The sequence below is a fragment of the Aricia agestis genome, chromosome 7 (assembly GCF_905147365.1).
Source record: "Aricia agestis chromosome 7, ilAriAges1.1, whole genome shotgun sequence".
Lineage (NCBI taxonomy): Eukaryota > Metazoa > Arthropoda > Insecta > Lepidoptera > Lycaenidae > Aricia > Aricia agestis.
Window position 1 is genome coordinate 6,110,795 of NC_056412.1, and position 22,594 is coordinate 6,133,388.

General features: G+C 34.1%; 2 protein-coding genes across 4 annotated transcripts; one reads left to right on the forward strand and one right to left on the reverse strand.

The window, feature by feature from the left end:
• Positions 1 to 2,832: 2,832 nt before the first annotated feature.
• LOC121728699 (gastrula zinc finger protein XlCGF8.2DB-like) lies at positions 2,833 to 9,932 on the forward strand. 2 transcript variants are annotated; one of them, XM_042116933.1, is made up of 8 exons: positions 2,833 to 3,066; positions 3,580 to 3,692; positions 4,157 to 4,330; positions 4,882 to 5,033; positions 5,449 to 5,572; positions 8,677 to 8,776; positions 9,427 to 9,688; positions 9,850 to 9,932. In XM_042116933.1, exons 1-7 carry the CDS (start codon positions 2,956 to 2,958, stop codon positions 9,649 to 9,651), a joined length of 999 nt encoding a protein of 332 aa, XP_041972867.1. In that variant the 5' UTR covers positions 2,833 to 2,955; the 3' UTR covers positions 9,652 to 9,688; positions 9,850 to 9,932. The 2 variants fall into 2 exon arrangements, with proteins under 2 accessions (XP_041972867.1, XP_041972868.1); XM_042116934.1 differs by lacking the exon at positions 2,833 to 3,066 and adding an exon at positions 3,091 to 3,139.
• A 5,443-nt stretch (positions 9,933 to 15,375) lies between these two features.
• On the reverse strand, positions 15,376 to 22,359 carry LOC121728639 (transmembrane 9 superfamily member 2-like). Of its 2 annotated transcripts, XM_042116859.1 has the most exons (9): positions 22,053 to 22,359; positions 20,808 to 21,203; positions 20,516 to 20,671; positions 20,082 to 20,396; positions 17,451 to 17,543; positions 16,924 to 17,129; positions 16,296 to 16,455; positions 15,864 to 16,025; positions 15,376 to 15,760 (listed from the first exon to the last, which is right to left on the reverse strand). In XM_042116859.1, the coding sequence occupies exons 1-9, from the start codon at positions 22,176 to 22,178 to the stop codon at positions 15,401 to 15,403; spliced, it is 1,974 nt and encodes a 657-aa protein (XP_041972793.1). In that variant the 5' UTR covers positions 22,179 to 22,359; the 3' UTR covers positions 15,376 to 15,400. The 2 variants fall into 2 exon arrangements, with proteins under 2 accessions (XP_041972793.1, XP_041972794.1); XM_042116860.1 differs by lacking the exon at positions 20,516 to 20,671.
• Between the last annotated feature and the right edge of the window lie 235 nt (positions 22,360 to 22,594).

A 22,594-nucleotide genomic window follows, 5' to 3' on the forward strand; every position in this document is an offset into this window, starting at 1 on the left:
ATATATATATATATATATATATATATATATATATATATATATATATATATATATATATATATATATATATATATATATATATATATATTATATAGTTAAGAAAAGTTGAAATAATTATGATGTAGTTATATTTTGTGCTTAATTTACGACATTACAAGAAACAATCTAATCTATGTAAAGTACCTACCTATTATAATCTTTGTATATGTCATAGTCTGTCTCTGTCAAGAAAGTAAAGAAATTAAAAAGTGGCAACATCGTAGTGTCATCCCTTTCAAATCAATCGAAATAATCGGTCAAGTGCGAGTCGGACTTGCGCACGAAGGGTTCCGTACCGTTTTAGAGCAAAAATCAGCCAAAATTGTGTTTTTGTATGGGAGCCCCCCTTAAATTTTTATTTTATTTAAATATTATTAATAATTATTAAATAACACATATTATAATTATGGCCTTTGTGAAAATTTCAAGTGCCTACTTGTTGTCATCATTGTTACCGAGCAAAAAATGTTTGAAAAATTATGTTTGTTGTATCGGAGCCCTCCTTAAATATTCAATTTATTTTGTTTTTAGTATTTGTTGTTATAGCGGCAACAGAAATACATAGTCTTTGAAAATTTCAACTCTCTAGCTATTACAATACGTGGTATTTTTCCGGTCGAGCCGGCCCATTCGTGCCGAAGCATGGATCTCCCACGTTCAACTTTGATTACCAGTGAGAGCTGAGAGAAGCTCACTCCTTTTTTATTATGGAAATACTTATTTAAGAAAATACAAAAAATAAATAAGTGAAAAACAGGGTTTTGTTATTTTAATAAAATATGATCATCCAAATAATATTCTACAATGCAGCCGGAAACAGAATCATCGCCACTTTCTAGGTCCATGTAGTTACAGCAGCGGCATCACAGTGAAGAGGCACTTTCATCTTCAATAATAATCAGCTCTTCAATATCGAATTTAGGATATCCTAATTAAGGGTTAATTCCCACTCCTTGTATTTATTTTCAGTTTTTCAAAATGATAGCATAAATTCTCCCAGTCATTTCGGTTATTTCGTTAAACGCTTTTTCTGCTACCTGTAAACATAAAACGTAATAATTATAATATTATATTACGCTGCATCAAACTGTTAAAGGAGTTAAGCACATACACTGTGACACGAGAATTTTATATACCTACGTATAAAAACGCAAAGCACCTAAGTCAAAGTATCAATCATTGTTAGGCGCGTTTTATGATAGATTTCTTTGACAGTTCATTGTTTACGTAAACTTAAGGTTTAAGTAAAATTGTTGTTTTATTATACCACATAATACTTACTCAGGCTACTTAGAATTACACTATATAATAAAATAAACAAATAAAATTGATAAAACAAACGCTTAATTACCTGCTACTATGGGGATTGTGCGATCAGAATCGGAAATGTGGACGCGAGAATTTCAGTGATATTTTCGCGTATTACTATTTTTCTTCAATGAAAATCTTCAAATTTTCAGCACTATGACACGTCTGTCACTTTAATTATTAATATTAATCACAGTAACATGTAGTTTTCACATTGTAAAACTAAATTTAAACAAATTGAAAATCTTTGTTTTGTAAATTTTATGTCATAGAGTATTGATACAACAAAAGGACAAATGTCAAAAGAGTGTTGCTATTGCTTAAAAAAAAAAGTTTCGCCTCCTAGACATTCTTGACGCTTGACTTTCTTTCCTGTATCTGTGCTTCGAAATAATCGACAAATAGAAATATTCAAGAAAAGAAACTCACACTACTTGTATGAAAATAAGCACAAAATGGCCACGCGATGACGGGCTAAGACTACATCTATAGTGTAATACTTTATCTATGGGATTTCCCCCTAGATTTAGCTAGATTTAGGGGGTTTTCGACCAAGATAGGGCCAAAATAGGGTATTTCTGGGGGGAAATCAAATAAGTTCAGGGGGAAGTCGCCGAGACCATCTGGCAACACTGGCTACCATGCACATTTTCAAAAAATCAAGAATTTTTGGTCTTGTTACTTGTTTTCAAAACTCAGTGTTGTAAAAGTTACCGATTTATCGGTAGATCTCCCGATTTTGGCAATACCGATAAAACGATTTTAGGGTATAATCTCCCGATTTACTCAATCTTAGAACATTAAACTTAATTTATATTAATTTTGTAGTTTGTAACACCAAATTTAACATTTTTATTATTATTATTTTATTCCCCAAGTTAGGGTTATTCCCCAAGGGGCAAGGCATTAGATTGGCCTTTCAATAAACAAGCAAATTTAGGCTGTAATTCATACTCACTAAAGTTGAATATTATTGTAGAGGAATATATATTTTTAAATACGTCGATATGAATGCGACAGGTTTCAAATTTTCAATTTTCATTTTTCAATTTTTCATTTTCTAATCATTCGTCCGATACGCAACTTCCCATATTGTATTAACGTAAATCAAATGTCTAGTTCAGACCCAGACAGTGATTTTCCAACCACTAGTAGTGGTACGTTCGAAACAAAAAAAAGATATACGTACTACAAAAATATAAAAAAGAGTGGGAAACACGCCCGGAGTTTGCTGGGTGGTAACAGGCAAGCAGTAATATTAAAGATGCAAACTACGCCTCTTGTCTAAGCTGCAAGGAGGCTAATGATTAATAACTTTAACACGTGTTTTAATTTTATTTATTTAGGCAGTAATCTCCCTATTTCTCCCGATTTTAGTTCGTAGCAATCTCCCTATTTCTCACGATTTTTAGTTGGTAGCAACACCGATTTCATAAATGTCATTTCTGCAACACTGTCAAAACTCTTCACTTTCAAAAATATTCTGTGTTCAAAAACCAGACTAGAGTAGTTTACCTATGATTTATGAAGCTCTGTATTAATATTATATAATGTTTTAAGTATATTATTTTTAGATTCAATAACTGTAGTAGTTACTAAAATAGAGCAATGAAAATGCAGTCTACGGTAAAAAAATATGTTTGTCCCTATGAGGGCTGCAATTCAGCTTTTAACAGACCTTATAGATTAGATCAGCATCGATTGGTTCACTTAAACATAGTAAGTAAAGTCTAATGCATACACACTAGACGTTCCGCGTGGCTTATCCCGCTTAAATATGGATAATATCATGGTAACTGAAATTTTTTTACAAAAAAATTGTCTATGTTCCTTCACATGGTACTTTATATAATTATCTGCACCAAATAACATAAAATTTGCTCCAGTAATTCGTGAGATAAGCAATTCAAATATTTTTCCTGTTTTTCCACATTTCCTCTGTTTCTTCGGCCCTAATAGTCTTAGCGTGACAAAATATAGCCTATACATAATATAGTCTTCCTCGATAAATTGAGCTAACACAGAAAGAATTTTTCAAATCGGTCCAGTAGCTCCTGAGATTAGCGCGTTCAAACAAACAAACTCTTCAGCTTTTTAATATTATAGTATAGATAAAGAGCTAGGTAAATTTTCAATTTTTAATTTGGCAGGTTAGGTAGATGAATCACTAGTTAATTTATTGTAATCTCGGACCATAGTGTTACTTAATTTGTTAACCTTGATTCATTTCAGAAACCATTTTCTTGCCCAGAGGAGAATTGTACAAAAGAATATACAAATAAGAGTCATTTAGATAGACACATCAACAGTGTCCACAAAAAGACTGAACTTAACATTCTATTCTGGTATGTGTAATATAGTGTATACAGTTTTACCCACTTGCAGCTAATATTTACAGTATTTAATACTACATAATATAAGTACATACTTTTTTAAGCCCCCACCAAAAAAGAAGGGTGAGTTTGTCTCTGTTGTGTGTGTGTGGCATTATTGCATATGGATAGACCATTATGATCTAGTTTGTTTGTTTGAAAGTTGACATGATCAAGAGTGTTCAAACTATAGTTAATCATCATCAGCACTCTCAGTGCTAGAGAATATTTGCTATATACTTGATGAAAGGTTGTAAGTAACTTCCAGTGATTCGACCAATTCAATATTCTGCATTCAGATACTTATTAGAGTTTTGAATGGAAAAACAACATGATTTATTAATTTCTTATACAAACTTTATAATTTTAGTTATATTAAATTAATAACTTTATGTGTTATAGACTATAGTCAAATAAACAAATATTTTTTATTTTAGCTGCCCGTATTGCATGAAAAAGTATTCAAACCGACAAAACTTAAAAAGGCACATAGAAAAAAGTCATAAAGATGATAGAAAATCTTATCAGTGTGATTATTGTTCAAAGTTATTTAGGAATAAAACAGATATCAGTATACACATGTATAAACATACAGGAGTTAAAGCATTCAGGTTTGTTTTCTACATTTTTAATAGTACCTTATATTTTCTTCTAATATGTATTATTTGTCATCTTATAATATGCCCTTTCTTATTTTACATCTTGCACCACTACATAATTGGCCAAGTGCGAGTTGGACTAGCACATAAATAGGCCAGAAATTGTTTTTCTTATATATTAATATTATTTTGTTTTTTGCATTTGTTGTTATAGCAGCAATAGATATACACAATCTGTGAAAATTTCAGAAGTCTAGCTATAGCAGTTCTTGAGACAGACAGACAGACAGACAACGAAGTCTTAGTAAGGGTCCCGTTTTTACCCTTTGGGTACGGAACCCTAAACTAATGCCCAGTTTCTGGGGGTTTTTTTGACAGAAGTTTATCTTTTCACTAGTGTTGTTGATTGGTAAATTTTTTGACGCTATCAAATAAAAAGCAATAGTAAATATATATAAACTCAGGTTAAAAAACTCAGAAACTGGGCGTAAGTAAATTTTTGATCAATCAATAATAATAAAATCATTTAATTATTAGTATTAACGATATAAAATGTATTTTAGATGTACAGTTTGTCACAAAGAATTTATAAAGAACTCTCATAAAAATCAACACATGAAGAAACATAAAGAATATCCATGCCAAGAATGTGATAGCAAGTTTTATAAATTGAGTCATCTACTATCACATCAGAGAAGCCATCATTTATGGTCAGGTATAATTTTCATTTTAACTTCAAACAGCATACTTCTAAGTGGTAGACAAAAATGTTACTTCTACGAATAATAAAAACTAAGGAAAAGTAACTCCGTCAAAAAACATGCTCCACAATACATCTTGTCAAAAAAGTGTACCTTAGGTATACATTTCAATATATTTGCAATATTTAGGTGACCTTGAGCGGTACTAGGCTGACGTTACATGACAGATCAAAAGGAACCAAATTTAAAACGGTAATAGTATGGGAGTTACGATTCCTTAGTTTTTATTATTCGTAGTGTTACTCTATAAATGTTATAAAAGAATTAAACACAATTATCATGTCTCATTGATTCTTGACAATTTAAAATATTTTATTAATTAATAATATTAATACCAAAATAAATCATGACAATCATTATATTTTTCAGAATACATATGTAATGACTGCGGGAAGAAATTCAAGAATAGGTCTGGTATTATCCGCCATGTGAAAGTGCATGTGGTCTCACCAGTATTTACTTTGTTTTTCTGTCATTACAGTAACTGCAAGAAGTAAGTGTAAAATTTTAATATTTTAGATTTTAGAATATATTAATAACTGGAAGAAGACAAAAACAGAAAAAAAGAAGAAAAAGCCATAAAAGCAGTCTATATTCTTTGTCTTTTTTTACGCCTTTTATTAACTTTAGTCTAATAGTTTTGAAGCTCATCATCAAACAAAATTACTTACACTTTGAGTGGGTTAAGGTCATAAAGCTATTATAGAGAGGAGATGGCCTAAGCAACTGTGCACTGTGATTTTCAACTAGATACTGAAGTCATCATTGTGGGTGGGGCTTAAGTCAGTACACTTTCAGCGTTTGTCAGGTGCACACGTAACGAGACTCCCAATAAATTGGTGTTAAAGGATGGAGTATTGTGTTTTACAATGTCGAAAACACTCAGACAGACGTTCTGATAATATAAATACCATCACATTTAATTTGGAAATAATTTTAAATGTAATTTAAATATAAAACTTCTAGAACATTTTAGCTTTCAGCGTTAATTATACTACTTGACACTAGATGGCCAGACCTTTGAAAGATAATACAGACGTAAATGCTTATAATTTTGCATAAATTTATTGCAATAATCATACTTGAATACTTAAAACCGTGATACACTTTGTCTTAAACACATTTGATAGCTAAAACTGTACTTATATAGCTTTTATTATCATATTACTTACAAAGCGCCATCTGTCGTCATCTCGGATAACGTAACAAATATCCAGGGCCGTATTTAGAATTAAATTATTAACCGACTTCCAAAAAACGAGGAGGTTGTATTTTAATTAAGTATCGCAATGATAGTTTGTTTGCTAATGTTGATTGTTGACGCGCGCGGCTGATATTTGGCCAGCCGTAGGGTCGACAAACAAAAACGTTTTTATTTGCGGACATTTCTTTTAAGTTTTTGTTTTAATTTTTTTGTGATAATAATAGGTAATATGTGATACTATTATAGTAATTGATTAATAAAATAATAGCTGAATCACATTCATTGATAAAATATTACCACAAATCTTTTCATGAAAATTTTGGATTCGCTCAAAAATAAAAAAATAAAGTACTTAACTGAAGGAGTTGAAGCTGCCACGGGGTTGACCAAAAACAAGGTAATACCTCAAGGTTGGGTAATGGGTTGCACCAGAGGCGTGGTTAAAGTTAAAGTTATGGTTATAGTTAAGGTAAATTTAACTTTAATTTTGACCGGAGAAATTGACAGATGACAGCTGGTCCAACAAGGTTATAAATGAACGTGGGCGGGGGCGCTGCTGGTAAAGGAGAACTGTCAAAAATGGCGTTTTTTGTATGATGACAGTGTTAGTTCCTTTTTTCGCCACGCGCATTTAAAACCTTGTCGAGCTCTATGGTTATGGTTAAATATGGCGTCTTGATGGCGTCAATTTTTAACTTTAACCAAAGATTGACATTTTGCATTGTAGTTAAAGTTAGTTGGTGCAACTCAGCCTTAATGTACAGAATTGGTCGATTACTTACCTATAAATTAATGCTATCAGAAAATTTTGCTAACGCTACTTTTTTAGCAAATAAAACTATCATTGCGATCCCATTCTGATCTTACCATTACCATTCATTCTTACCATCAAAGAAATGAATCATAGGCTCGTTTACTCATTTGTCCCCTTATTTTACATTAAAAAATCGGCAAAATACTAACCCTTTTTTTATTAATTGAAGTAATTAGTAATTAATAATAAACATTTTTTAAAGTTCTGAGTACGTCCCATAATATTCAAGAATATTCAAGAATTTTGACATCTAGTGCTAGATAGCTGAACTACGTAGTAACATTAACATCGACCTAAGCTAGTAGTTTTGCTTTTAGCCGATAGATGAAATATTGAAAAGTGGGGCGGAGCTTGACACCCCCTCACCCCGCAAATTGTCAAGCGTCGTTTCTTAAGGAAATTCGATTACGACACCTCCTTTCTCTATATTAGCTTTATGGTTAAGGTACAAGTCTTTCCATTAATAAATTTAAAAAAGTAGTTAAAGAACGTTTGTGTGCCAAAGCCTATTATAAGGTCAATGATTTCATAAACGATGGCACACCTTGGGAGTAGGATGGCTTCTTGCAAGGCTACTTCTTCATTATTATAGGACTTACAATTATGTATGTGGATATTGTATATAATATTTAGTTACAAAATTGTAAACTTTATTTTAAAAGATTAATTTTTTTCTCACTTTTTTTGGTAAAAAAGTGGGCCCCGTGCGAGTTTCTTACGCCGGTTCTTCTCGCCGGGTTAGTTCCCGAACCGGTGGTAGGCATCATGTAGGACTTTCTGAAAACATTTATTTTAAATTTATTCAGAAATAAAACAATTTTGATTTTTGATTTGATTTTTGATTTTTGAGTTGGAACCAAGCGATACGCGACAACTGCAGAGTGCAGACGACGTGTCGTCGCGACACTACTGGTTTCTATGTATTTCTATGAAATACACTCCGCAGCTAACGACACTAAACTTACGACACTTATTATTCATAGAAATATATAGAAACTTCAAACTAGTAGTGTCGCGACAACACGTCGCCTGCAGTTGTCGCGTGTCGCTCGGTTCCAACTTGTACCAACAGCTGTCTCCCAAGTGACATTTTAAATATTAAGGTTAGGTTGCACCAGAAGCGTGGTTAAAATTATGGTTATAGTTAAGGCTAATTTTAACTTTCAATTTGTCAACTTCTTAGTTCTTGTCAACAGACTTCAACCATAAATAAAAGAGAATAATTCGTATGCATAGGTTTGTCACTCAAAAATCTGTCATCTTTTTGAGTATACCACTTTGAACTCATAAAAAGTTTGATATTATCATTCTAAGAGATACCAAGAGGATTTCCGATGAATCTATAACAGCCTGTGTCTTTATAAGAGTCTAAAAAATCTTAAGTTAACTGATTAAAAGCGCAAGCATTTTCACATAGCTCCTAGACTAGAAAGGTCAGTGACCGCTGGTGCCATCTTAATTCCGACGAGACTAGATCTCTATTCTATTGGTAGCATTATGTATTGACCGTAAGTTGCAATAGTTTTACCCAGCATTTTACCCAATCTTGTGCTGACCGAAAGTAATTATTCTTTTACAGGTACTACACCAGGAACAGTAATCTAAAACAACACATCCTAATAAAACATAAGGACCAAAGATTTGACTGTCCTCTGTGCCCAATGAGATTGGCTTCTAAGGTACATTTTTTGTTTAATTATGTTTGTCTTAACGTAGTGAAGTAACGACTCATGACTCACAAGTCACAACTCGCGACTAGTCACGCACGAGTCACAAGTCACAACTCACAAGTATCAGAACATATAAATCACGATTCACGAGTGAATATTGACCAAAAACTGCACGACTCAATTTGTACTTGTCTATTATTCTGTTTAAATTTCGTTTTTGTAAAGTACAGTTTCAACCTGCATGGTGGTGAGGGGCCTTGCACGGATTTGCCAACATTATTGCTTGTGTGGTGGTGGTGTTTGCAAGTTCTTGCATGCGAGTGTACGCATAGGCAGTGTGGGAGGAGGGAGGTGCTGTACGCATGCCTATGCGTACACTCACTCATTTACTTAAAGGTGGAAGTGGTTTTCGCGGAATATTGCTAAAAATAATAACAAACTAAATTTAAACTATGGATTTCCGCAAAGTAACGCCTGATTCCATTAACTAAGTACAGTTTCATCATTTCATTTTTGATTTGGTGTGGGTGCAACATTCAATATGTGGAAGTGGGTTTTGAGTTTGCATGGTGGACGAAGCAATTGTTTCCACCAGTCCGTTATAAGTTTCATAACTTCCCAGTTGTATGATTATAATCAATTTTGCTTTCTTTTTCTAGGCCAGATTAGAAGACCACCTGAAAAGACATGAGCAGCCAGCCAAAGATCAAAGAAGAAATCCGAAGACAATAGAAACTGGCCGACTAATAAGAAAAGATAGGAACAGCTTAAAATATTCTACAGCTATGAAATTGGCGGGAATAAAGGATGTGGAGAAAGACACAATCGCGCAAAATAATGTCATCAATGGCAATGAAAAAATATGGATGTGTTCAGAAATATAACTATACTAGTCAGTCAGTAATTGAGACTCGACGTCTAACGGCCGTTCCCAATATTTGATCTATCTCTGGTTTTGCCCTAATAGAGATAAGAATAGCTCACATTAGACATTAGAGACATATATTTTATGTCAATTGTGAGCTATTCCTATCTCTAGTAGGGCAAAACCAGAGATAGATCAAATATTGGGAACGGCCGTTAGACGGACCGGACAGCTAGAAACGACGTCGCCGGTCGCCATACTATTGATTTGTTTCGAAATATACGCCAGTGATTATGATTTTGTTCGGATTTTATTAGAATATGTTGCACTTGAGTCTTGACTCTTGAGCTTGGTTTGATGATGATCGATTCTACTGGTCAGTATTATAATACTGAATTAAATTTCAAAAAGAGTTCGATCCTTTTTGTATGGAGCGTGGCATACCTAAAGTTATTTTCGTGTACTGTCGTGTACCTACACCTATGAAAAATATATCAATCGACAGATAAATTAATTACAAACAACAAATACTCTTTGACAAAATGTCGTAAATGATATACTTTTTGGAATATTTGAGATTGCATAATATCTAAAATATTATTTTTTATTAAGAGCTTTAATTACTTGCTCTGTATGTATGTAAGTATGTATGTTACGGTGGAATTTTGGAACTCAATTTTAAGGTAGATATATTTAACCGATTGAGTTGAAACTTTGCATACGCATTTAGTTTGGATGACCATGCACGATATGGTATGTGACATCACTCTAAATCCATGATGGCTAAATAATTATTTTCTATGCAGTCCTACAATATGGATATTAAATGAAAGGGCTTTTTGAGAGTAACTCGAAAACGAATGTAATTTCATTCTACATCCAACATGGTGGCTCATCCAAGATAGGGGAATAGTTATTTTTAATGCACTTCTGCAATATAAGTATTAAATGAAAGGACTTACTGAGAGTAACTCGGAAACGAATGTAATTGCATTGTATATCCAATATGGCAGCTTAGCCGAGATAGGGGAATAGTTATTTTAAAGCACTTCTGCAATATGGGTATCAAATAAAAGGGCTTATTGAGAGTAAATTGATAAATAATATTCAAGTCGTGTCGTGTCGTGCGTGTCATGTCGTGTCTCGACGTGACGTTACGTGTCGTGTCGTGACTTTACGTGACGTCACGAGACGTGACGTTATAGTGCGTCAAGAAAGTGAAGAAATTAAAAAGTGGCAACATCGTAGTGTCATCTCTTTTTACCCGACTGCCAGGAGGGTTATGTGTTTGGCGCGTATCTTGTATGTTTGTAATATTCTTTATTACCTTGTATCTCCAGAACCGCTAAACGGATTTTCACAATTGGGGTACTCGTACTTTTGAAGTCGCTACCAGTCCGGAAAAGTTCTGAGATCCTTGACATAGAACTTATGCTAAGGTAAGCTGGTACCGACTTCAAAAGCATGAAGATTGAGTACAGAAATACTTGAGGTTTATTCGAAGTCTGAAGACGGCATTATAATAAGGGATAAGAATTATTTGATTCTTTTTAGATTATGTTTAAGAATATTACTCTTGTTTTTACCTTGGAAGTCGGTTTTAATTTTTTGTTAAAAAATAATAATTTTACCCTTTTTAGTTACCTATGAGACCATAAGGCTATATTACTTATAGCTTGTTGTCTTAGAGTTGTACATATGATTACTAGCGGTCGCCCGCGGCTCCGCCCGCGTGGATGTCGGTTACGGCTGCAAAAAGCCTACCCAGAAAGACTCGGTCAGCAAAATGATTCCCAGGTCAATTCACAGACTCCAACACTGACATCGACGACGCGGACGCAGTCATTATCCGAAGGGATGCATATAGTGCACACTGCACAGATTGTCTTCCGCGGGGGTGCGCCCCTCTTGGTGACGCCCACTATCGTTATATTTTAATTTCGCCATAATTTCAAAACTAAACGTCCAATTTTAATCATTCAAAGACCAAACGTTTTCTACATAAACTGTACTTAGTGATGAAATAATTTATTTCCATAAGGATTAATAGCATAAGTAAAATAAACGCGTTTAAAATATGTAGTCCAAAAAAATTCAAGATTTTAAAATAAAAAAATTGTTATTGTGCCTCACTCGACATAGATAAGTAAGTATAGTGTGTCGCGGACTTTTTTGTAAATATTTATAAGATCTACAATTACTTAGAACATTTATGGTTCTATCTTTTATAGTTTCGGCAGCGTACGCAAAATAAGTAACTTTTCTGGTTGATTTTACACCTGGCGTCCGAAAATCCCAAATATCTTACGAAACTTAATTAAGGTTAAAATACCCAGGTTCTTGGGCAAATTACCCAGATTCTGGGCCGGGGGGGGCAAATCAGATTATTTTTTTTTTATAAGCTAGGTGTTTATAAAGAATAAAAAAATTATAATTTTTAACCGACTTCCAAAAACTAGGAGGTTATACGTTCGGCTGTGGATATGTTTTTTTTTTTTTATGTATGTTCAACGATTATTCCGCCCTTTGTGAACCGATTTTCAAAATTTTTGTTTTGTTGTATCGGGTATTACTTCAATTTGGTACCATGTTCAGAAAAGTTGTGACCTGATGATGGGATCCATGAGTAATATGATGGAAACACCAGGATATACCATGGTTCGAAGGTGGTGAACAGAACTCCTTACTCCTTATAGATACATGTTTAGGGGTTTCGGCATTGTCTTAAGAACTGAAAGCATATACTACTATGCAAATTTCATTAATCATCATCATCATCACCACCATTCCACCATACATCCATGAGTAATCGAGGGAACTCCTCAAAATGTATATGGAAACATATAGTGATTTCAATTTTTTAAGAAGTATCCTAAGCATATGCTACCAAAAAGCAAGATTTTGCAATAAGATATACCATGGTTCCGAAGGTGCTAAGAGAACTCCGGTTTCCTTATAAATACAAGTTTGGGGGTTTCGGAGTTGGTTTAAGAACTGAATGCATATGCTACTACGCAAGTTATATTCATCATCATCATTATCACTACCACCAGTCACCACACCATGAATTATCTAATTATAATAACCCTTATTATTGGTACTTTTAATCCGTCTTTAAGAACGAAACCCGAATTTGTCGAACGATTTACAAAATTATAATGTTATATCAATGTAAATGATTCGATCTTGGTATTTAGGTTACCAAGTTAGCAATTTGATCATAAGATCTACTTAATAGGTTTGTTATTCTCCTTAAAATTTATAAGGACGATTATAGTTATATTTGAGCATAATATTATATTATGTTGAGCTGATGGGTTTCCATGAGTGTAATGATAGAAATAAATTCACTGAACAGTACTTTAGAGCCTTTAAGACAGGCGTATGAACATTAATTTTATCATTGCTTGATTAAGAGCGAGCTGTCGGATCCAGTCACTAAACATAACACATTAGTCTGCACAAAAAGCCAGCTTATTAAATATGACTAAAAAGAGTGAAATTATTATTTTTAACAAAAAATTAAAACCAACTTCCAGGGTAAAAACAATAATAATTTATAATGAACAAAAAAGTGTTAAATAATTCTTACACTTTAATGTGCCTTATGCATAACTCTCCTAAACCTCAACTATTTCTATGTACACAATCTTCATTATTTTGAAGTCGGTACCAGTCTTAAATATTAAAAATATTTTGTCATAGAACTCAGCATTCTTAGCTGGTCCATTTTCAAAATAATAAAGATTGTGTACATAGAAATAGTTGAGGTTGAGGAGAGTTATGCATAAGGCACATTAAAGAGTAAGAATTATTTAACACTTTTTTGTTCATTATAAATTTTTATTGTTTTTACCCTGGAAGTCGGTTTTAATTTTTTGTTAATCTCGAACCAATTTAGGCTCTTTTAGACCCCCTATAACTTCATTGTGGATAAACCAACAAGCCTAAATTTTCAGTTGCTAAGCAAGCATTGTATAAACACGGTATATTTAAAATTTTATTCAATTTGCACCAGAAGTTTAAGAACTGTAACTTGTTAAAGTTTCTTAATTTTGTCACTGACTGACTGACCAAAAGTCTAAGGCACTTCTAGCAGACATAGAACCTTCAAAGGTGAATGGGCATTTTGTATGAGGTGTGTCCTAACCCTTGTAACAAGTTGCGACTAGTATAAACATGTTCAAATAAGCATTTTTATTATCAGTATGCCAAGCTTTTGTTGTAATGATGTGAAATGTAACTTTTGACCTGCACGCAAGGTCAAAAGTTACTGGGCTTCAAGTAAAAAAAAAGTTTTTGTTTTAAATAACGCTTTAATCATACTTTATTATATTTTGCGTTACAATAATATGTAAACATAATTCTTACATTTATAATAATTGTACAGTAATCACAGGCAGTGGTAGTTGAGACCCCGAGTTGGCCGCGATGCGCTAAGTGTTCCGCGCATCGCGTCGTAGTGACAGTGTGGGCCTAACATCTATACACTGAAGCCTTTAGAGGCATCCGCTGGCAGGGTCGCGGTTGTGTACTCCGCGTATCCCGTGGCTCTGCCTTAAGCGGAAGAGCAGGAACACCGTTGGGGTTTTAGTGGGTATGCCCGGGCGCGGCCCTCCGCCCCCAGGGATTCCCCATACCCCGGTAGCCCTCCCCAGAATGCCGGGGTTGCGTAAACGCATTTCCCCAACAAAAAAAAAAGGCAGTAGTAGTAGTTTTTTTATCGTTATTAAGAATTGCACAGTTGAAAATATGTAAATAACAAAGGAAATAATAATACAAATCTGATAATTGTATTATTTCCTTTGTTATTTATATATTTTCAAATACATAAATAACAAAGGAATAATAACCCTTAGCCAATGTCGATAGTTCTAAATGTAGAAACACCAGAAGTCCTACAATAGTGCGTAAGTTGTCAATAAATAAATCGGGGAGTAACAATTTTAAACATTAAACACAGCTACCAAAAACTGACTGTGTCATGTCATGGCAACGCCACGAACAAAGTTATTTATATACTTAGTTTGTTCGTGACGTTGCTATGACATGACTGATGACACAGTCAGTTTTTGTTCATGTGCAATATTAAAAGGTTTAGCGGTGCAAAAAACCAAAAATTACGACGACACGGCCAATATGGCAGCGTGTGGCGTCAGAGGTTTAGAGTAGGCACACAGTCGACCGTGTGGTATTTACCACTTGATTTTAAATTAAAATACTTTTGATTATGTTTTATTAAATATTTTATTTAAAAAAATGGAACGACTATGTCAGCTTCCCTGCACAAGATACAGAGTTACGCCCATACAAAAAAATACAACACTAATTGAGATCTTTCATTTGAAATAGGTAGGAAAACGTTACAATACATGGGACGAAACCGCCCATTCGTCTTTAAAATATAATTAGTGTTTAGTGTTTAAATCAAGGAAAAATTCAAATATTTCAAAATTTCTGTCCAGTTTTCTAGATACAAATAACTTTGTAATCCCATATAAATGTATAGGATTACAAAGTTACATTTGCGGTTTATGAATCATTGTATCCGATACCATCAATATCTCCGGTTTATCGTCGGTAGATGTCCAAGTTGATCTATTTATTTAAAACGTAAAAGATTTTTAATATTGATATGATAATAACTTACGTAATAACTTGAGACAGAAGGTCCCCTAGGTAGGGACTGAATAAATTAACCAACTTGGTATTGCATGGATCTCATAAATTTTTACGGTATAAAAACTGAGTTACGAGACTTGGTTTTTTTACAGGATGTTTTTGATGGGATCTACTTTAACGATACTATAAATTTTTCGTACGAACCAGAAGCAGGCCATGAAGCCAATCGTACCGGTTAATAAGAAAAACAGGAATACCATTATAAACGTGTAACCGAAGTAGAGGAAGGTCGAGGCGGCGTCTTCGATGTTGAGTTTAGTGACGAAGTAATGGCAGCAGTAGATGAAGAGGTAGCCCGCCGTCGAGCCGGAGCTGAGGAAAGCTCGCCACCACCAGTGGTAGTCCTCCGCACACAGGTGGAAGTAGCAAAGCAGGATCGTCGTCTCCGAGCACGTGATGACGAGAATCACGAATACCAGGAACAGAAATCCAAACATGTGGTACATCTGAAAGAAGAAATTAACATTGTTTTTAATGATAAAAATTACGAAAAATTTTAATCGTCAGTAACAAATGATCTCAGTAATTATGCGACGTATTAAAACTCACCTGACTAGACCACAGTGAATTCAGAATAAAGAACAGCTGAATGAAGATGCATCCAAAAGGCAAGACTCCGCCGATAATGATACCGGTAATCGGCTGCGTGTAGAGAGACTGCTCGGGAATTTGGCGGGGGATTTGGTTCGTCCGCACGGGGTGATCGAGGATCTGTAATAAAACAATCATAATGTAAGTAAAGAGTCGCGGGACAACTTAATTTACTTGTACTTAAAAGTTTGAATAAAGTTTTTTTTTAAATATAAGTGTTTTATTTACTAAATATAAGGTTAGACTAAAAGCAAACCTCACGGAACACGCTAATTGCGGAAGAAGTTTTACTAAATTCAATCTTTATCGTAAGTACAATTTTCCAAACGCAATTTTAGGGTTTTATTGAGTTTAGTCATAGAGAAGGTATTTTATAAAATTAATAATTACCCTCTTTCTAAATCCGAAGTAAGCTCCGATAAACGTGAGTGGGACTGAAACTCCGAACCATAGAGCCAGCAGAGCAACCAATGTTGAGAAAGGAAGAGCTGCCGAGGATCCCTTGCCCCACAGCACTAAGTTCATTATGAAGAACAACGAAAAGACAACACTGTAAAAAAAATTAAAGATCAAGTTTATTCATATCAAGTATTGATTGCTTCAATCTAGGCTTTAGGGGTAGTAAAACACTTATACATACTTTCCAATCAAATCTCACAAGGATCATACACGCATTCAAAACCAGAAAAAGAACAAAATACTATTTTATCACGAAATGCGTTTAGGGAGGATAAGCCTTTGGTCTGCGAGAAAGAGAAAGAGAAGCAAAATAATTATATTTCCTTCATTACAAAATCTACCTACGTCAAAACAGTTACGCGAGAAAGAGACAGACTGTCTCTTGTTTGTTCATTTGATATACATGCCCGGATATAAAGACAGGCAACAAACTTGCAGTTCTTATGTTGCGAGTGTCCATGGGCGACAGAGACAGACATGGTAGTTGCTTTGCGTCAGGTGACCCGTATGCTCGTTTGTCCCTTTATTTTAAAAAATTTCTAAAAAAATAAAAACATACCCAGGGCAGACCATGGAGGTGAGTAGTATGTTGCTTTTCCAGCGTCGTCCGCCGAAGCTCTTGTAGATGCGGGCGCTGACGTACCCGGCGGCGGCGCCGAGCAGCACCCACACTACCAGTGCGCACGTCATCAGCGCGCCGCTGTTCGCCGGCGACAGGAAACCGAGGCAGGCGAACGACAACGTCACGAGAGTCATACCAAATACCTGGAAAAGTTTAAATCTCGATTTATTCTCTCTAAAAATATTTTGGACAATGAAAACGACTTATGCGACCGATTTTAACACAGCAAACTCTAGAGAATGGTCCATTTTTTAACATTTTTAAGGTTGTTGCACACCAATGCTGCAAAGATTGTATTTTGCGACTTGTCCACGAGTGGGGTTGGTGTGCAGACAGCCTTAGGATGTTAAGCAGTAGCTAAAGTCTGTACTTACAGTTTTCTGATGTTGAAATCAGTCGCTGGACATTGAATACTCATTTGTAAAATAATGTACAAATTAGACAACCAAAACAAGATTAATCACCTGCGCTCCAGACCCAAGGAATACAGCCAGCAGCATCCGTTGACGCGGTGGACGGAACACGTCGCCATGAACCAGCTTCCAACCAAATTCCTCCTGGATAAAGAAATAGTTTGATTGCCACAACTTGTTTTACTGATACATTCGCTCTGACACAAATAATATGAGGCAATGAATTTTCAATCATTTTCAATTTCGATTTGGCCCAATTCGGCCACTCCAGATGTCGCGCAACATGATGGTCTTCTACACTACTATTATAAAGAGGAAAGATTTGATTTTTTGTTTGTTTGTTTGTTTGAGTCGAATAGGCTCCGAAACTACTGGACCGATTTGAAAAATTCTTTTACCATTGGAATCCTGCATTATTTCTGCTGAACATAGGCTAATTTTTATTTTGGAAAAATATAAGGTTCCGTAAGATATTTGGGATTTTCGGACGCAAGGTTTAAAAAATCAACCAGAAAAGTTACTTATTTTGCGTACGCTGCCTAAACTATAAAAGATAGAGGCATAAAATGTTCTAAGTAATTATAGATCTTTTAAATATCTACAAAAAAGTCCGCGACACACTATACCTATCTATGTTGAGTGAGGCACAATAACCATTTTTTTATTAAAAAATCTAGAATTTTTTTTGGACTATATTTAAATGCGTTTATTTAAATCATGCTATTGACCCTTTTCAAAATAAATTATTTCATCCCTAAGTACAGTTAATGTAGATAATATTTGGTCTTTGAATGATTAAAATTGGACGTTTGGTTTTAATGTTATGGCGAAATTAAAATATTACGATTTCTGCTGCACGTTGCGAATTGGGCGTCAAGGCGCGATGCGCGGGTGTGCGTGCGGTAGGGGAGAGATTTAATTATCAGTGCCACAGACTCGCCCGGAGAGTCCACGTAAATATTACCTCGATCGTGGGAATCGCAGACACAATAGATTTTCAATAGTTATGCGACAGCCGGGTGCTGCTTTATTGATTTGATATAGACTACCGTGCTTCATTATTATAATCCTAATTTCAAAAAAGCTTTAAAAGTTATGACTACGAAAGTAATATTTTTAGAACTTTTTAAAATAAGTTTTGAATGACTATTATTTTTGATTGCTATTATAATTAATTAATTTCTTTAACTATAAATCTCCAATAGCGGCAGCCGGCTGCCCGCATAACAATTGAAGATCTATTGTGTCTGCGATACCCACGATGCCGATGCACGATGGAAGTATTAATGCATATTTTTTAATCCACACTATTTCTGCTGAATATAGGCTATATTTAATGAGAGAAAAAAGGGAACCGTATTAAGTGTTAATAATTGTGTGAAAAATCTACCAAAATATTCCTTCTTGCTTATGCTTTATAAATGCTATCGATCGACACCGTCACTAATATCGAAGATGCAGTCTATTATCCACAGGAGTTTTTAAATTCGCTGAATCCTTCTGGACTTCCACCACACGAACTGACGTTAAAAATCGGAATTCCAATCACGCTTTTGAGAAATTTATGCCCACCAAATATGTGCAATGGGACAAGGCTGCTTATTAAAGAATTAAAGGACAATTTAATTGTAGCTACCATTATCACCGGCCCAGCAGCTGGTCAACTAGCTCATATACCGAGGATACCGATGATTCCAACTGATCTGCCAATTCCATTTAAACGGCTTCAATTTCCGGTAAAAATATCTTTCGCATTGACTATTAACAAGTCCCAAGGTCAAACTTTCAAATTAGTAGGCATCGACCTACGAAAAGAATGTTTTACTCATGGTCAACTATACGTTGGCCTATCCCGAGTTGGAGCTGCTGATAATCAATTTATTTTGCTGCCACAAAATAAAACAACATCAAATATCGTTTACAGGGAAGCTTTAACCCAATTTTAATGGAATCTTTTACGCAAAAAGAAGTATGGTGTAAAAAAAAATAAAGCGCAAAAGTACAACAAAAATACTTTATACAAAAACAAATAGAAAATTTCAAAATGTATATAATAGTAGATGTAGGTAAACATAAAATAATAAAGCATAAAACTACAAAAAAAACATAAAATATTTTAAACAAAAAAAAAACATGAAGAAATTGCAAAATATTATAAATAATAGTATCTTCTGCAGGTAAGGATAAAATAATCAAACATAACACTTAAAATATAAAAATATAAAAAAAAAATACAATAAAAATGTGTTATATGTACATAATAATTATAATATAGTAGTTGCAGGCTAAATAATGTAAACTATTTTTATGTTCTGCTTAACTTAAAGATTGACTACCTTTATTTAAAAAAAATAATTTAAAAACCAATGTCCACCCGTGCGAAGCCGGGCCGGGCCGCTATATGTAAATAAAGGGAATCTTTTGGTTAGTTCAATTAATCCATATTACAAAAAGGATATCAATATAGGTTTCTGTTAAGTCACATTTGATTAATTACTGTAGGTAACATTTATAACCAGAATGTAACATCATTTATAAATTAGTACAGATAAGTTTAATGATAGCTTATCATTAATTCTAAATGGTCTGTACATAATATATCTATTTTTAAAATTATCTTTTACTGCTAAACACCATTAGTAGGTACTAGCACATAATCAACAGAAATTACAAAAAACATACCTGTGCATCCTTGCCACATTCCATTTGATTGTATCTGGCAATATCCTTGTGTAGGGTCCAGAGCAAAATCATGACTACCATACCACTGAGGAAGAGTACTATAACAGGAGAGTTCAAAATAGGCATTGATTCCAGAATGTAGTCCCAACGTGAGGACCACTTGATAGTATTGTTCTTTTTAAAGGTTACACTGTATGTGTATGTGATACTGAATGTTTCATCGCCAGCCAGAGTATTTGGTATTTTCAGTTGGTTGTTTCTAGCACTACAATCGAGGTTATCCTTGTTCTGGTGGTGAATACTTGCAGGTTTGATCTATAAAATAAAAAATAAACATAAATAATATTATAGGTTTTTTTGTGACAAGCTTTCAACTAACATTATTTATTTTTAGTTGAAAGCAAAATATAAACAATAGTAATTGGCTAACATTCCTTTGCAGATATAATACGGCCTCCATTGTCCCCAAATCCTACACCCCACTCCTCTTCCCTGCCGCTGTGATAAGTGATCTCAATGTCCACATGATTAAAAAGAAAGTAGGTGCCAACTTGATTAGGTGATGTATTCACAATTGGTGCACAAGTATCCTGAAAAAATGATTTTGCATGGTTTATTATCAATAATTATGTGATAAAATATTGTCAAAAAAGACAATGTATTAAACTTTTTTTTCCAAACTTTCGATTTTAATAAACAGACAATAACACAAAACCAAATATTTACCAAGTATTTTCTTACTTGACATCCCATTGGGAAACCGGTACTGCAATAGGTTTTCCCCCCCTCATTGACTAGGTAGCACCATGTGACAGGCATATTGTCCAAAATCCAGTGGTGTTGGTAGTTTAGAGCCATTCCCATCTTTAGTAGATTGAGTTTCTTAATAGCTTCAGGGTCAGAGCCCTTATAGTCCTTAGTACACACAGCCCTACACTTGACATCTTCCAGGAAGTTTAGTTTGTAGGGACTCGGTCTAATTCTTTCGCCAAAAACTACTTGGCCAAGATTCTCGACTGGCGACTGAGTTTCATCGGACAGACAAAAATCAAAATGATGATATTCAAATGGAATAACAGATTCTTCCGTATTGAGTCTATTCACATACAATGGAATTTCATTCTGAAATAAATTTATGTTCATTCATAAATATGAATACAGGTTATAATACTAAGTACAGTTATTATCCATACTTCAATACTATAATAGTATAAAATATCTGAAAGTGTGTCTGTCTGTTACTTCTTCATGCCCAAACCACTAAACCGATTTTGTTGAAATTTAGTATGGAGATATTTTGAGTCCGGGATAGGACATACAAAACTTTTTATGCCAGAAAATTTACGGTTCCCGCGCGATAAACTAATTTTGGCACAATAGAGTTGTGGGAGTCATCTAGTAGCAAAAGATAATATCACTGAATCTTAAATATTATACAAGTTGCTTATAATTCGTATGTAAAAAAATTGCCATGAAAATTTTCATAATTATTGCAAAGGTGACTCTAAATTATCATGAATACATTTGAAAAATTTAAATTTTAGAAATAAGTATATCAGTTCATTAAAATATGAATTATAAAAGAATTTGTGTTACAAATCTTTTGCAAGCAAACTGGGTTTACACTCATTTAGTTTTAAACTAGGTATTAAAGCAAAATAATATAAAACATTATGTATACTTATAAAAATATGAGTAGTCTTTATGAATGTATCATAAAGACTACTCATATTTTTACATTATCATCAGATTGCTTAATTTTATACTCAACATTCTGAGCATACTTCTAAATGAAAAATATTAGCACAATAATTTAAGAATATAATATTTGTAATAAGTGCTTATTGTATTAAAGATTCATAGACTTTTATAAGATTTTAGTGTTATCAATTTTCCAGAACGAATTTTAATGATGTTGGTTTTGAGAAACATACGAACGAATTGTCCAAAAGTTATTATGAAGTTACTTACTTTACAAGATTTTCCATTGTCATCACCGGCTCTGCAGTAGTTTACGGGAGCTAAGCCGGGCAAATAAAACGCCGCAATAGATGACAAAAGCAACAAATTGCAAACCACATACGGCAATAGTGCCATACCTACTTTGATTATATACTACATAATCAAAGGTGCCATATTTACGTTAGGATGGTGACATCTTGCGTAAACTGTTTATTCAAACGTTAGTTACGGTACCGTACTATATATTATGACAACATGTCCCACATAGTCCTAAATATAACACGACGTAAATCTGGGGGCACGCCGCGCGGCAGTGCCCCCGCCAAGTCGAGCAAAAAAGCGGCACGGCCCGCGGCCGTATCATGGCGGCTCTCGACAAGAGGTCGGACTTAACTCTCACAGATTACTAGTATATTGTTAACTCTTCAGTAAGTGCCAAAATCTTTGCAAAAATGTAGGTAGAAAAAAAATTAACATTTTTTTTTTTTTAAATTGAAACTAAAGTAAAAAAATTTAAGTGCAAAACCCTCCACTCTAAACATACCAAAAAT